At 34.7% G+C, this 16711-nt stretch overlaps 1 protein-coding gene across 9 annotated transcripts in view; it reads right to left on the reverse strand.

The window, feature by feature from the left end:
* LOC135200357 (uncharacterized) overlaps positions 1-16711 on the reverse strand; it is a 373732-nt gene that overhangs the window by 20558 nt on the left and 336463 nt on the right. For all 9 annotated transcript variants that reach the window (XM_064228954.1, XM_064228953.1, XM_064228955.1 and 6 more), the window contains 7 exons: positions 14797-15025; positions 12246-12388; positions 10991-11091; positions 10060-10230; positions 8927-9018; positions 4476-4713; positions 414-514 (listed from right to left, as the gene is read on the reverse strand). In XM_064228954.1, the coding sequence (XP_064085024.1) occupies positions 414-514; positions 4476-4713; positions 8927-9018; positions 10060-10230; positions 10991-11091; positions 12246-12388; positions 14797-15025 (1075 nt within the window). The remainder of the gene's footprint in view (positions 1-413; positions 515-4475; positions 4714-8926; positions 9019-10059; positions 10231-10990; positions 11092-12245; positions 12389-14796; positions 15026-16711) is intronic.

Below are 16711 nucleotides of genomic sequence, written 5' to 3' on the forward strand. Positions count from 1 at the left end.
GAAGTTCTTTATTTATTTACTTTAATCAATCTATTAATATCATTACTTTATTTGTTCCTTAAATGCTCATAAATTCATAATCCAAGAAATCACTCTTAAAATTCAGTGGTCAAATTTAAGAATGATCCTCAATTTATTCCTTAAAATTGACGAATATACTCCTAATTCAATCTGTTAAATTCTAAGAAATTAAATTTAACAATAAGATCAATTCCTCTCCTTAAATCTTACTAAAAATGCTCCTAAATTGAGTCTTTAAAATATTTAAAGAAATTGCTTTGAGGTAGACTCTTTAATTTCACCAATTTCCTCGTGAAATGCGTCCTTGAAATTTAACGAAATTACTGTGTATCTATAGTCCTTTAACTTCGGAAAAACTACTCCAAAAATCTGAAATAAATGAGATACACTACCTTATGATTGTCAACTCGATAAGTCCAAGGCCGGAGGCAATGATGTCCCCAATATCTTGCATCCCAAACTCTCCGTCGCGCGTCGTACTTAGCAATTGTTTCTGCAGATAAACAAAGTGAATGATAAACAACAAATCTTGAAACAATACACTCTCTAATTACATACCTCACCTCTTATGGCCTGTCCACACTAGCGGGCTAGCCCGTCGGGCACTTCCAGCTGTTTATGTTTTCTCTCGCTTCGGAAGCAGTGTTACCAGACAATCGCATCATTCTGGCTCCATACTCGGTCGGTCAGTATAGTGGAACGGGTTATGGGAACAGTGTTTGTCCGTCGGGCGGTGCCCGGTAGTGTGGACAGGGCCAAAGTTAGACCGCTATGAACTTTTAATAAAAGTAAAGGAAAAGCAACCTAACTTTAATCAATACCTTTCATAGCATGTTCCATTTCTTTGACTGCTTTAAACTTCTGCAAAGTTAATCTTGAGATAATCCACAATATTTAATCCCTTATTCGTTAAGAGAAACTATTCCATATAGTTAATTTTATCAAAATAATCCACAACATTGAAACCTTGTTGGAAAATTAAATCCACCAAGATAATTGTAATAGGATAATATGCAATATTTAAACCTAGTTAGAAAACGAATTCCACAAAAGGGAATTTTATTGAGGTAATCCACAAAAACCCTTATGTTAGAACACTAACTCCACAAGTTAATGTTATCGAGAAAGCTCACAGCTGAAAAAGGCTTCACTTAGCGTTGGATGCTGAAAGTTGCCAGATGTTTCCAACTACTCAACTGCCAGGTAAGCTGACAAGTGCACATGCTGTAACACTAATATTTTCGGTGCAACTTGATATTAAGTGTTTTTTCATTATTCTCTTAAATAAAAGGCTTGTATTTGAGTGTTCGGTTAGTAAGGTGACAGTATATTTTTCCCCCTTGCTTCACATCTTATTTTTAGGGCATAAGTATACAGTAGAATGAGCTCCAGAACTCCTATTCAGTGTTCAAAATATACTTTCATTTGAGTATATAAGTTTTATTTTATTTTACCAAGTTGGATCATTTTCAGTTGTGTGAACCTATAGGTACTGAGAGATTTTGTTTGAAACCATCAAAACTGTCAAATTTATATATAAGGGTCTAAATGTATTACTATTTACGGAATTTCACTGCGTAAAATTGAAAACGATTGCCAATAAAAATTAAGTAACGAAAGGAATTTCCAATCTTGTTGCTATATAGAGCAAATTGGAAATGGAATATAAATTTTAGGCCCAAGGCCAAGTGCTGGGACCCATGAAGTCATTCAGTGCTGCAAAATAATCTTTTAACAACTCTTATGAGAAGGTGTTAAGTCAGATAAAAGAAGGAATTTAAAGGGGTTGCAGCGAGGGGCCGAAAGGACACTGCAAGGAACATTCAGTAATGCCTACAGTGCACCGCAAGAGATGCATTGATGGCACTAACCTCCCCCCCTACCACAAACCCCCACCCACTTTCTACAGGAAATTCCAATTTGTGAAAAAGGGGAATAAAATTTTTTCTGGTATCAAATTGCCATTACAGTTGTTTTTAATTTCAAAATACGATAGTGTAAGGCTTACGTCCTTGACAGAGCAATAGGTCCAAAAGACATGAAAAACATGACGAGCATGGTGCCAAGTAACAAATGCATATTACTTAAATAAAAGTAAACTTAAGAAAACAGAAAATGAAAGTTTGACGCTTTATTTTTTAAGAAGTTCACAAATCAAATAAAAACAACTCAGTATCGGTCATATGAACAAAATAAAAAGCTGAATTAACATTCAGATAAAAAAATAGCAGTGCTATTAACTGCATCATGAAAAGGGGCAAATAAAAAAACACAGCGAATAGGATCAAAACATGACTACGAAATAAAATTAATTCTGGGCAGCATTTAAAAAGACTAGAATATATTTTACAGAATTAAGTACTACTTGGGGAAAAGGTCTAGTAGACTGGGGAAAACTGGGGAGGAAGATGGGGAAAATGCATCAGTATTAGGGGAAAAACCAGTGTTCAGGGAGGTCAGACAGTACATACAGGTTCCAGGGGATAATCGCGTCTGTACTTTGGGGAACATTATAAATTAGAAATATCCTAAAATGAAAATCAGTTTTCAAAAGTTTTGGCCATATCTTTTTTTTTTTTTTTTTTTATAAAACTTAACTTAATTATTAAAAAGCAACATTTTTTTAGAAAAGCGTTAGCCTTTCAAAATGGGTAACAACGATTAACATGTAAATAAGTTTTCGAAAATTGTGGCAATATCCTTTTTAAAAGCCTTAACTTAATTATTCAAAAGCAATAATTTTTTTTAGAAAAACGTTAGCCTTTCAAAATGGGTAACAACGATGACTGAACCACTGACGTCATCATTAACGTGCTTGGGTCAACTGATAAAAATGATCATACCAAATTTAACAAGTTAATTTTAAAACCTAACCTAATAAACCCTACTTTAACTAACCTATCCTCCTCTCCTAAGACTCTAATTTTGAATACCTCGTTTCTGCTTTAAAATGACCCTTGTTCATCTGCTAGCCTAGATCGCAAAAACTCAACATGTGTCTTTAAAAACTATTCCCATCATTGTTGCTTGATCCTACTAACTAGTCCTCTAGAACAGCAACTTCCTTTATTTTCTCTTTAACGAATGACTAGAAAACACTCGTTTAATATTATCTTATTATAAAGTCTAAAAAATATTACTCTAAAACCGTTGATCAAATCACACACAGCAAGATGCTACTGTGAAAATACTGATCTATACCTGAACTCGAGTTGGAAAAACGAAAAAAAAAAAAAAAAACAAAGTTCGTTCATCATGAATTGACCATATTTTCAAAGTTCAACTAGATTTTATCTCTACTACTTTTAAAATTCGATTTCACATCACAAAGTCTGCTTCCTATGTTTGGTTAAAATATCTCAAGAATATTTCTTGAAAACTAAATTTTTACATGTGCAGGTAACTCGGGTGTGACCTCGCCTGCTGGGATTTCAGTGACCTTTACTACGACTTCAAAAGCTGTGATTTCAGTGACTTTAATCTGACTTCAACAGCTGTGATTTCAATGACCTTTACTATGACTTCAACAGCTGTGATTTCAAGACCTTTCTAATTCAACAGCTGATTTCAATGACCTTTACTATGACTTCACAGCTGTGATTTCAATGACCTTTATGCTTAACAGCTGTGATTTCAATGACCTTTACTATGACTTCAACAGCTGTGATTTCAATGACCTTTACTATGACTTCAACAGCTGTGATTTCAATGACCTTTACTATGACTTCAACAGCTGTGATTTCAATGACCTTTACTATGACTTCAACAGCTGTGATTTCAATGACCTTTACTATGACTTCAACAGCTGTGATTTCAATTACCTTTACTCTGACTTCAACAGCTGTGATATCAATAACCTTTACTATGACTTCAACAGCTGTGATTTCAATGACCTTTACTATGACTTCAACAGCTGTGATTTCAATGACCTTTACTATGACTTCAATAGCTGTGATTTAAATTATTTTTATTATGACCTCGACAGCTGTGATTTCAATGACCTTTATGATGTATACCTGGCAGGTTAGGGAGTTTCAGGTAACTGGCTAATTGTCATTGACATTACCTAAGCGTGAGGGACTACCAAGTCTGGACAGAATTTTGATTGATTCTGGATTATAGCTTGATTTTTCAAAGCACTAACGGGGAGAGAGAGAGAGAGAGAGAGAGAGAGAGAGAGAGAGAGAGAGAGAGAGAGAGAGAGAGAGAGAGAGAGAGAGAGAGAGAGGCCTTTTCACTGCTCCAGAACTGGATTTGTCAAGGCGGCTTCAAACAAAAAAAAAAAAAAAACAATGAGACTTTGATGACACTCGTGAAAACGCTTTAATCCGAGTCACCACCGCTTTGACCTGGCCACTATGGGCGACCCAAACCCCTCCGAGGTCAAGAGAGATCTACTGGACCTTTTCCGAGGGCTTAACCTTAGAGCTATGCTGATCAGGTCGGATACCAACTGCCTGATTGATCCAGTGAGAGTTCATCTTCCTTCTGCTCAGGTTGTCGTCTTCGTCAATGCCCGTGATAGACGTCCTGCGCTGGGCAGACATGGAGGACCCGACCGACAGAGGGGGCGGCACGTGGCTGAAGGAAGTCAGAGCCGTGGGACCTTTGCCCTCCGACAGGTCACAGGAGGTCACGTTGCAACCGGCTACTGAAGGCACTGCACGAAACACGAGTGTGACTGTAACTGTCCTGTGGCCAGAGGAGAAAGGGTGCTTGTTAGTTATGTTAATTTTGTTAATTGCTTGTTTAATGAGGGATTTATATTAATTTATAAGTTGGTTCATAGACAATGAAAATACTTAAAATCCAGCGTGTTAATTTACATGTTTAATGAGGTAAATTTTATGTTAATTGCTTGAATGAGGGAATTATAGTAATAATTTACATGGTGGTTTAAGGACTGATGTATGTTAGTTATAATTTACATGGTGGTTCGCAGATAAATGCAAATAATACCTAAAATTCAGCATTGTTAATTTACACTTTTAATGAGAAAGGAAGAATGTTACTTTCGATATATTTCAGTGGTTAATTATGGATTTATATTGCCAATAATTAACATCGACTATGGTTCATCTCAATTTCAAATATAAATGAAATTCTTCAAATTTGGCTTAATCTACAAGAATATAATAAAAATTACTTTGAATTTAGCCCAATTTAAAAGAATATGATAAAAAGAGACTTCAAATTTAGCTCAATTTAAAAGAATATAATAAATACTTCGAATTTAGCTCAATCTAAAAGAATATATAAATACTTCGAATTTGGCTCAATCTAAAAGAATATAATAAATACTTCGAATTTAGCTCAATCTAAAAGAATATAATAAAAAATATTATGAATTTAGCTCAATTTAAAAGAAAAAAAAAATACTTCGAATTTAGCTCAATTTAAAATATAATAAAAAATACTTCCAATTTAGCTCAATTTAAAAACATATAATGAAAAATACTTCAAATTTAGCTAAATTAAAAAATATATAATGAAAAATACTTCAAATTTAGCTAAATTAAAAAATATATAATGAAAAATACTTCAAATTTAGCTCAATTTAAAAGAATGTAATAAAAAATACTTCGAATTTAGCTCAGTTTAAAAGAATATAATAAAAATACTTCGAATTTGGCTCAATTTAAAATATGCTACATACTTCGAATTTTGCTCAATTTAAAATATTAAAAAATATTTAGAATTTAGCTAAATTTAAAAGCATATAATAAAAAATACTTCGAATTTAGGTAAATTTAAAAGAATATGATAAAAATACTTCGAATTTAGCTCAGTTTAAAAGAATATGATAAAAAATACTTAGAATTTAGCTCAACTTAAAACATAAAAAATACTTCAAAATTAGCTCAATTTAAAAGAGTATAATAAAAAATGCTTCAAATTTAGCATCTCCTAGACTTAATTATCTAACAAATTCCCACCTGATTGGTAACGACTCGCAGCTCCCACAAGTAATAGAAATATATTGAAAGCAAAAAAACTTTGCAACAACGCCAAGTCACAAAGGCATTGATGCAATCTAGGGGCTTTCCCGACTTTATTGGAATTGCAAGCAGAATTCAAAGCATGTGTTGAAAAATACCAAATGGAATATGCAAATGTCAATGTGAAAAATGAATAAGCTAAAGATAAAAAGGAGAAATGCATAGACCAAGAATTTTAGAATAGAAAAATGAATAAAATATATAAATATATATGCACCTAGCTTTTACTGTATTAATACCGGTGAAATAGATCAATATTAAACGAACAATGCAACAGTATGAAATTTGCATTCTAGAATGCTCATATGTGAAAAATGAAAGTAAAAAAAAATGAGACCAAGAATTTTAGAATAAAAAATGGGGAAAAATAGCAGGTTGAATATAAGAGTACCCAGTATTAACACCTGTCAAAGACTGATTACATTTTCATATACCTGTAAAAATTTGAGGTTGTTAGGCAATAAACTGTTCAACTTTGGTTATTTTGTTACGCACAACTTTTAAAACAGTTTCATGTCTACATTACATCAAAAAATCATTATTCAAAATTAATATCTACATTATTTCATTATTATAGCATTAACATTCAGACTTCATGTCTGCATTATCTAATCATCATAAAATTATAATTCAAACTTCATGTCTACATCATTTTATCATTATAGCATTAGCATTCTGACGTCATGTCTACATTATTTCATCACCATAGCACTATCATTAAAAATTCCAAGTCTGATTTCATCATTATAACATCATCATTAAGACTTCATGTCTACATTATTTCATCATAACTTCATTCAAACTTCGTGTCTACATCAATTAATCATCATAGTATTATCATCCAAACTTCATGTCTAAGTGATTTCATCATTATAACGTCATCATTCTAACTTCACCACTACTGTCTCAATTATTCAATCATTATATCACTAGCATGCAAACTTCAAAATAATCACAATATAGGTCACCTAAAATGACATTTCGATATAAACCCAATAATAATAAATTCTCGGTATGTAACAGCAAGAGGCCAAGAAGCACATGCCTGGATGAGGAAGCTCTTATATATGCATAGTCCTGTTTTAAATTAAGCGTTCTGGTGACATAAGCTTTAAAAAAAAAAAAAAAAAAAAAAAAAAAAAAAAAAAAAAGGTAAATTTTTTTTTTTTTTTTTTTCAATTATCTCCTTCACAAACAAAATATCAAGACTTATGATATCTAACTGGAAAAGGTAATACAGGCAGAGACCACAAGGATGTGGCAAACAGACCATAACAAAAAGGAAATATTTTTAACAAAAGGCTTGAAATGGCAAAGATTTTAACAAAAGGATTGAAAAGGTAAATATTTTAACAAAAAGGCTCGAAAATTTAAATATTTTACCAAAAGGCTCGAAATGGTAAATATTTTTACAAAAGGCTTGAAAAGGAAATATCTTAAGATTCTCGAAAAGGTAAATATTTTAACAAAAGGCTTGAAATGGTAAATATTTTATCAAAATGCTTGAAAAAGAAAAGTGGTAAATATCGCATTACTTACTTGGTCTGTCTGAAAAAAACCAAACCGTTTTATTTTCATATATAGTTACTCAAACAATTCAGTCAAAATTTCAGTTGAGTCTGCAAATCCAGTTCCACCAGATCAGCAGTGTCACAAATGTCAAGTTTTTGGTTAAATAAAAAGTTGCACTGCATTCCCTTTAATGTCCGAATAATCTTATTTATTTTTACTTTAAAGCTTCATTTTCATTTCCCCTCCATTTCTTGACGGACTTTCGTACCTTGGAGGCAAATAGCAAGAAGTTTGTTACGGAAAATTTACCGAAAAATAAATTAGGAAGTCGTTTGTTACACAAATTTTACCAAGAAAAAATCAGCATGTTACACAAAATTTACCGAAAAAAATGAGCAAGTCGTTAGACAAAATTTACCGAAAAAAATTAGTAGATCGTTAGACAAAATTTACCGAAAAAAAATTAGCAAGTCGTTTTTTACACAAAGTCTACCCCCCAAAAAATGTCGAACAAACTTGTTTTAAGGCAATATGGACTAAGTACACGTGGGATTTTATAAATTGTTATGTTTTCCATTAAAAAATAACAAATTTACCAGCATTCAACGCAAGCCCTCAATTGCCGAGGGTAAATTAATAGTCACCTGTCAAGTTCGCTCATAAATGTCTAATTCAACACAGCGCTAAGTTCATTATCCTGCATTAAATCTGATAAAAAAATTAAATATTTGACTTTTAATGTCACAACGTTTAATAAAAAAGCATCAGTTATAATGAACTATGTCACATTCGTGTCGATGATGTAGTAATGAATGATGTCATATTAGCGTCGGTGTCATTAAAAAAAAAAAATTGGTTCTCGATAGTTTTATTGAGCATTTAAAAAATGTTAATACATCGACAATGTATTAATGCTAATAACACTCAAAAGAATGTTTTATTTTTGAGGGTTTCATCAGAAAAAAACAGTAATCAAAGTTAAAAGTAAACCAGTCAATACTTATCACTCCATAAACAATATTTCGAAGACAAAGGTAGTTATAAAAAAAAAAAAAAATCCAAGCGTTTTCGACAGTTGTACTAAGCCTTTTTCTTATGCAATATATTGACACATCGACAATGATGCTTTTACTACGAAACGAGATTTTTATTTAAGAAGGTTTAATCATAAAAAAATAATTAATATGATAATGAAAATAGTTAACATTATATGTAAAATAAGATTACTTTTCAACTTTAAATGTAAACTAAACTATTTCGCAGCCAAAACATAATATCGTTTCTCATCTCATCCACGGACACTTCCAAATACCCAAGGAAAATTTTATTCCAGAATTGACCAAGGGATTCGATGGGAGGATCCTTGAATAATAAACACACAAGACAGGACTTACCCAGGCTGGGATGGGGAAGACCCGGCCGCTCCCCCAGGGGTTGGAAGACTTCGGGTAAGGGCCAACTGTTGACGTAACAGGGGTAATTCCACCTGGGAGGGGGGAGGGGGCAAAGCAATGAGATGCAAATAATAAAACTTAAGTCTGCCTCAATCTGTGTTAAAAGTGACCCATCTCCCAGTGTAGACGAACCTTAAAAATGGCTAATTTGATGGCCAAGTTTGGGGTCTTGCTTACTTTAAGTCTTTAGCCTCGAGCCTCAGTGACCCCTGCGAATCAGCTTATCCTTAGAAGGTGGAAACTATATGCACACAACATATGAACATGTTAGATGCGTACCAGACTCCCCAGCGAATGGCTAGAATCCGCGAATAGTTGAAACCCCTATAAAAACACTTAAAACTGTCTCTTTTGTTAGTTAAAACTCAAGAAAACCCCACTACAAATGTTTATACCTTTTTTTAAAGTTTTCACAAAAAGTGCATTATATTATGAAATTGATAAAAAAAAACAGGAATTTGAGGATATTTCTCATAGGAAAATACCGTGAATACGTAATTTCCCACAAATAATGGGTAGATATGGTCCATAGAGAAATCAGCGAATAGGGGAGTCCACAAAAGCCGAGATAGCGAATACGGGGTCCACTGTACTCCATATGACAATAAAGAATAGGACTAATATATCCGATCTGGCTGATTAACTTTGAAGATTAGACTCCCATCTGAAATCAAATTAATCTGTGCTACTTTGGCTTCTCTACGCGTCACCTCACAGGTACTAGTACTAAACATGGCGGACACTCACGGGACGCAGTGTTTAGTGCTAGCCCCTCAGGGATCATAGCACAACATACACATATTTCTGTAGCACTGTGTGGTCGACATATATTAAAACAGGTCTTTGATCCACGAGGGGATAGGACTAAACATGGCGTCCCACTGAGTTACGCGATGCTTGGTACTTGCACCTCGGAGGTGACATGTAGATTAATAGTTCCTACGAAAGATTTGATCCCACAAACGCTCTCGGATCATGTTACCTTAGATTTCCCCTTACTCTATAACATATGTAAACAAGCAAGCAAGCACACAAATCACCGAAAAACAGGCATCAAGCACCCAGGAACTTACAGTGGCTAACGAGAGGGAGGCCAGGCCCAACAGCTCTGTGTCCTGAGCTGCCCTGGGCATGGAACAGACGGCAACTGACAGAGTGACAGCACTGACGTCTGTCACTAAGAGTTCGACGCCGCATTCCCACCGCGGAGACGCACACTCGCTCACGTAATGCGTCGTCTTGATCTGTGGAGGCGAAGAAGAAAAGTAGCATTAAGTGTGAATAGATTACAATATAGAACTCAGGCCAAATGCCAAGCGCTGGGACCTATGAGGGAAGAAAGAATGTGAACGGAGGTTCAGCAAAAGGAATGAAAAGGGTTGCAACTTAGGACCGTGGGACGCTGCAAGGACCCTTTAGGTAATGCCTACAGTGCACCAAATGAGGTGCACTAGCGGCACTACTCCCCTACTGGGTTAAGTGCCTGAAAATCATGTGGTGTAACATTTAGGATGGAAAATACTATAGATTATTTAATGGGTAAATTAAAATTGGTTTATTCCAGTTAAAAGTAATTTGACAAACATTAAAATATATATGATTAAACAAAAATTTATAAAAATTATTTATGCTACCACGTAATGAGAAATATGGTATATATATTTTTTCTATTTCTATGGATGCAGAGTCCTTCAATGAAACTCACAAATGGAAAATATTTCAAAAATATTCATTTATTTATTACCATTCTACAGTCAAATGTACTTAAGAGTTACAAAGGTAAAAATATTTAAAATACCTTTATTACCATTTGACAGTAAAACGTACTTCGAGTTACAAAGGCAAAATTTTTTTTAAATTAAGACAATTCTTTACCAATTACCTCATGGCTGACACATAACATTTTTAAGGGATAGCATTCTTTCATTCAACTGAAAGTGAGAGAGCAGGCAGCCATAAGATAATTTAAAACCCTCAGAGAGAGGAAATGGGGCATCATCCTACCTTCCGGCGGTTATTAAAGACTAGACAATAGGGACTAGGCGCACACTCGGAGGCACCAATGTTGTCTGCACCATGGATTACAATGTACAATACACCAGCACCTGAAAACAGAAGAAATGTTATTAAAATTACTAAACGAAAACATGACGAGATCAGACCTCCAGCTTAATTGGGGAGCGTGCTAAAAATCTAGGGTGAAATAGCGTGTCGTTTCGCCAAAGAAAATTAAAACACATAAGCTTTTTCATTGGAAGTAACTGTTGTGTTCTGTTTAGCACAAACCAGGCGAGATCAGACCTCCAATTTAATCAAGGAGTGTACTAAAATCTGGGGTCAAATAGCGCATCGTTTCGCCAACGAAAACTAAAATAAATAAGTTATATTTTATCAGAAACAATTGTTCTCTACATTTTAACATGCACATTATTTTTTTACACTTTCATTCTAATAAATAAATCAAACATCCTATCCTAAAACTCCTGAATCTTAACTCATGCGAAATATCTTTTTCAGAATTTTTTAGGTTCTTCCATAGACCTCTCCTAACCCCCAACAACAAACAACAACAACAACAAACAACAACAACAAGGTAGTTTGTAAGCTTACTCCCTGAGTAAAGGAAAATGTTGGATTTCAATATGTTGTCAAGAGTTAAGAGTACTAGAAAAAAAATGTTAATCATGAAGTTGTGAAGCAAATAGAAGCAATTATACCTGAAGGGTTTCATCATCTAAACAATATTCCATTTTCCTTTAGTCCCAGATGTTTGAAACCGCTCTATTTCGGTCACCTAGCTAAGTACTTTCTTATATGAGAGAGAGAGAGAGAGAGAGAGAGAGAGACCCACCGAAAGAGAGAGAAAAGAGAAAGAGAAAAAATTTTGAAAAGAATTCGATAGAGAGAGACGGAGGTAGAGAGAGAGAGAGAGAGAGAGAAATACCCACCGTAAAGTCCCGATGAGACAAATATGTATTTCTTCAAATAGAAATAAAATGTGGAAAATGAAAAATTTTTAAAAGTCGAAAATTGAATTACTGAGAGAGAGAGAGAGAGAGAGAGAGAGAGAGAGAGAGAGAGAGAGAGAGAGAGAGAGAGAGAGAGAGAGAGAGAGCTTTTACACTAAATACCCACCACAAAATCCCAATGGAACATACGTAAAATTCTAATAAAATCTTACAAATTAAATGCAGAAAATAAATGTGGAGACTTGAGACAACTGAAATTAAATCACTCATACAATGAATAACGCCCTTACACTCTTTTGTATCTGTAGGAGAAGGTGGGAGGGGCGCCTCCAAATTGACTGGCGTGAGGGGAGTGTACTGTAGGCGCAGGTGGAGCATGGGCACGCTGCCCCCCATCACCTTCACCCCCTTCTTCTGCAGGATCGTCTCAACTCTGCGAGATGAAAGTTTATTTCAATATGTTACAGTAAGTTTTTTTTTATCAATATACCTCAGTAATAGAAAAATGTGTATTGACTTTAAAAGATTAAAAATAGAGAAATAACGACGAAATGAAGATAAGCTAGATAAAAGATAAGAGACCCGTAAATCAGAACTACACAATCAACCCTGAGAGAGAGAGAGAGAGAGAGAGAGAGAGAGAGAGAGAGAGAGAGAGAGAGAGAGAGAGAGAGAGAGAGAGTGTCCAGTGTTTAAGCACGGGCTGTCTTCGTGACAGTGTTTCTGAAATATGCAAAAGTGGCATCTTTTTATTTTCTTTATTTCTTCCTTTCTTTTTATACCTCTGGGGGAAAACATTCCTTGATGTGGACTACATAAAGTTAACATGTTCCCCCCGATAAAGGCACAGAACAGATATTTACACCGGATATAGGCCCCTCAAAATGATGGCTTAGCCGACTTTGGTGTATAAATTTTTATAGGTATATTCCGGATACAGGCCTAATTTAGGAGAGATATAATTGCATTCATGCGTGATTTCAGTAATCCATACAATGTTACTCTCTTATTAAATGTACAGCCTTGTAGACGTTCACAAAACTAAAATTCATTCTAAAAATAAATAAATAAATAAATAAATAAAATTTACTCTAAAAAAAATTATCTGTCAATAAGAAAAACTCAATATATAAAAAAAAGCTACAGTTAATCACACTTTTTATTGCTAACTCCTATGATAAGAAAACAAAAGCTGGCTAAACCCAGGACACTGCATAAGGAGGGTAATCAAGAAAAATTTGTTAAAGATGCCAAGAAACTTCTGAGGGGAGTTGACTGACACCTTGGGGCATCCCTCGAGTGCCAGGTACAACAAACTTTATCACTGGTTAAGGCCCAATTTTTTCTCATCCCATGATAGCAAATATATCGCCGCACGAAATTGGTAAATTAATATCACAAGGAAATAAACATCCTTTGGTAAATAAACAGCACAAAGTACACGACTGCCATGTAGCAACTAAAACGCATTGATATTTTGGGTTATTACCTGGTACGTAAATAACGTGAAATATGAGTTATAACTTTGTAAATGGACACCAGGAAATATATAGACAAAATCTTGGCTTAATTAGTAGGAGATAGGGATTACAAGAAGGTAAATACCTAACATGAAGTAAGAGATTATACCTTGGTAAATTCATGGCCAGAAATATGGGGCTATCTTTGGTAAATAAGCAACAGGAAATATAGATTTATAACACTGAAAAAAATAGAGGGGGAACACATGGCTATCACTTAGTAGGTAAACATCAATTGGTAAATAAACAGGAGCAAATATGGGGTAATAACATGGCAAACACAGGGAAATATTAGGTTATTACTAAGTAAATCAATAGCACACAACATGAGGTTACTCATCAGTAAATCAATGAGAAACAGAGTTATTTAGTACTATGAGCTGGAAACACACACGGGAGTTATCCACTAGTAAAAAATAGTTTAAAATATGCTGGTTATCTCTTGGTATAGAAAAAACAAAGCAGGAAACAGGGATTATTCCATGGAAAGGACAGTTACAAAATAAGGGGTTATCCTTGGTTTCAACAGCAGGAAAGAGGAGGTGACCTTTAAGTAGCAGAAAATATGGGTTTACCCAAGGTCAAAATCGCAGGTAATATGGAGTTACCTCTTGGTCAAAAACAGCAGGAAAATGGGGTTTACCCTTTAAATAATAATAGCAAGAAACATGAGGTCACCCTTAGGTAGTAATAGCAGGAGACTTGGTGTCAAACAGCAGGAAAAGTGGAGGTCACCCTAAGTAATAATAGCAGGAAACATGGGCGTCACCCATAAGTAAAAATATCAGGAAATGGGGGTTGCCCTCAAGTAATAATAGTAGGAGACTGTGTCAAACAGCAGGAAAAGTGGAGGTCACCCTAAGTAATAATAGCAGGAAACTTGGTGTCAAACAGCAGGAAACATGGGCGTCACCCATAAGTAAAAATAGCAGGAAATGGGGGTTGCCCTCAAGTAATAATAGCTGGAGACGGTGTCAAACAGCAGGAAACATGGGGGTCACCCTAAAGTAATAACAGGAAACTTGGTGCCAAACAGGAAGAAACATGGGGACACCCTTAGTTAATAATAGCAGGAGACTGTGTCAAACAGCAGGAAACATGGGGGTCACCCTCAAGTAATAATAGCAAGCAACATGGGGGACACCCTCGAGTAATAATAGCCGGATACTTGGTGTCAAACAGCAGGAAACATAGGGGTCACCCTTAAGTAATAATAGCAGGAAACTGTGTCAAACAGCAGGAGACATGGGGGTCACCCCCCAGGCCAGGTTAAAACGCAGTTCACAACAAGGAAAGGCGAGGCATTTTGTTAGTTACTCACACTCTACAAGTATCGAGGTTGTACTGACTGAGAGGTAACTCGTATTGGGTGAGGGTCGTCGTGATCAGCCTCTTCGTCTTGACCTTGACCACCAGCGTCTGGGTACTGGGGGAGGAGTCCACCAGGAAGCTGCAGGCCTCCTGCCACCTGTGGCTGGCGATCGGAGTCGTCACGTGCTGCTGACCTCCAATCACCACCACCACCCACTTATCGTCGTCCTGGCCTCCACCTGTTGATCAGGATAGTTTATGTCATTATACTTCCATCTCAGTACGTAGGAGTTTCATTGCAATTCTAAGGTTCCTTAATAACACTGAGAAGGAGAAAAGGGGCAAAACAATTTTAATAAAAGACTAAAATTGCAAGGCAAATTAAGGATGCTTAATTGCAAAGGCAAATTTTGTTTTTAAGGATGCTTTAAATTGCAGCAATTTTAAGGATGCTTAAAATTGCGACAATTTTAAGGATGCTTAAAATTGCAACAATTTTAAGCATCCTTAAAATTGCAACAATTTTAAGCATCCTTAAATTGCAACAATTTTAAGCATCCTTAAAATTGCAACAATTTTAAGGATGCCTTAAAATTGCAACAATTTTAAGGATGCTTAAACTTGCAACAATTTTAAGGATGCTTAAACTTGCAACAATTTTAAGGATGCTTAAACTTGCAACAATTTTAAGGATGCTTAAACTTGCAACAATTTTAAGGATGCTTAAAATTGCAATATTTTTAAGGATCCTTAAAATTGCGACAATTTTAAGGTTCCTTATAATTGCAACAATTTTAAGGATAAAAATTGCAACAATTTTAAGGTTCCTTAAAATTGCAACATTTTTAAGGTTCCTTAAAATTGCAACAATTTTAAGGTTCCTTAAACTTGCAACAATTTTAAGGTTCCTTAAAATTGCAACAATTTTAAGGTTCCTTAAACTTGCAACAATTTTAAGGTTCCTTAAACTTGCAACAATTTTAAGGTTCCTTAAACTTGCAACATTTTTAAGGTTCCTTAAACTTGCAACAATTTTAAGGTTCCTTAAACTTGCAACAATTTTAAGGTTCCTTAAACTTGCAACAATTTTAAGGTTCCTTAAACTTGCAACAATTTTAAGGTTCCTTAAACTTGCAACAATTTTAAGGTTCCTTAAACTTGCAACAATTTTAAGGTTCCTTAAAATTGCAACAATTTTAAGGTTCCTTAAACTTGCAACAATTTTAAGGTTCCTTAAAATAGCAACAAAACTGCTAATTACTGAAAAGTATTTTAGGCTTTCTATACTTATTTTATCTACAAATAAACTCCAGTATTCAACGGAGTTTTAAACGAAGTTACAATTGATTTTCTGAGAGATTACCATAAAAATTTTTAGAAAGCAAAAAAAAGTTTCTTTTAAAATGAAGCTTCAATATCATACAGGATCAAATAGCTGAAAATGTATTTTTAATTATTTGTGGAAAAAAAAGTTAGTGAAATAAGACGCCCAATTCTCGATAAAACTAAATACTGAATATTAATTCAAAAGTATCTCCCCTGAAGTCATGAAGAAATTTACTTTCTGACTTCAAAACATTATCCGACGAGAGAGAGAGAGAGAGAGAGAGAGAGAGAGAGAGAGAGAGAGAGAGAGAGAGAGAGAGAGAGAATATGCTGTTAACTCTTCTCTGAGAGAAAATACCCTACCCCCTTCACAAATGTTTTCTCCATCGATGGGGGAATAAATGAATGAACAGCCTCCTCCTTTTTTAGACAGTGACGAAATGCATTTAAAAATTTTTTTTTTTTTTTTTTTTTTGAGTTATCTGCATCGACGGTGATTTCATCGCTGACCTGTATAAGCTGACATCAAGAGGTCTGTCTCTCTCACCATACATCCTGGATGGTGAGAAGGACAACTTGATACTTTGCTGAAACGAGTC

This window comes from Macrobrachium nipponense, chromosome 26, assembly GCF_015104395.2.
Source record: "Macrobrachium nipponense isolate FS-2020 chromosome 26, ASM1510439v2, whole genome shotgun sequence".
NCBI lineage: Eukaryota > Metazoa > Arthropoda > Malacostraca > Decapoda > Palaemonidae > Macrobrachium > Macrobrachium nipponense.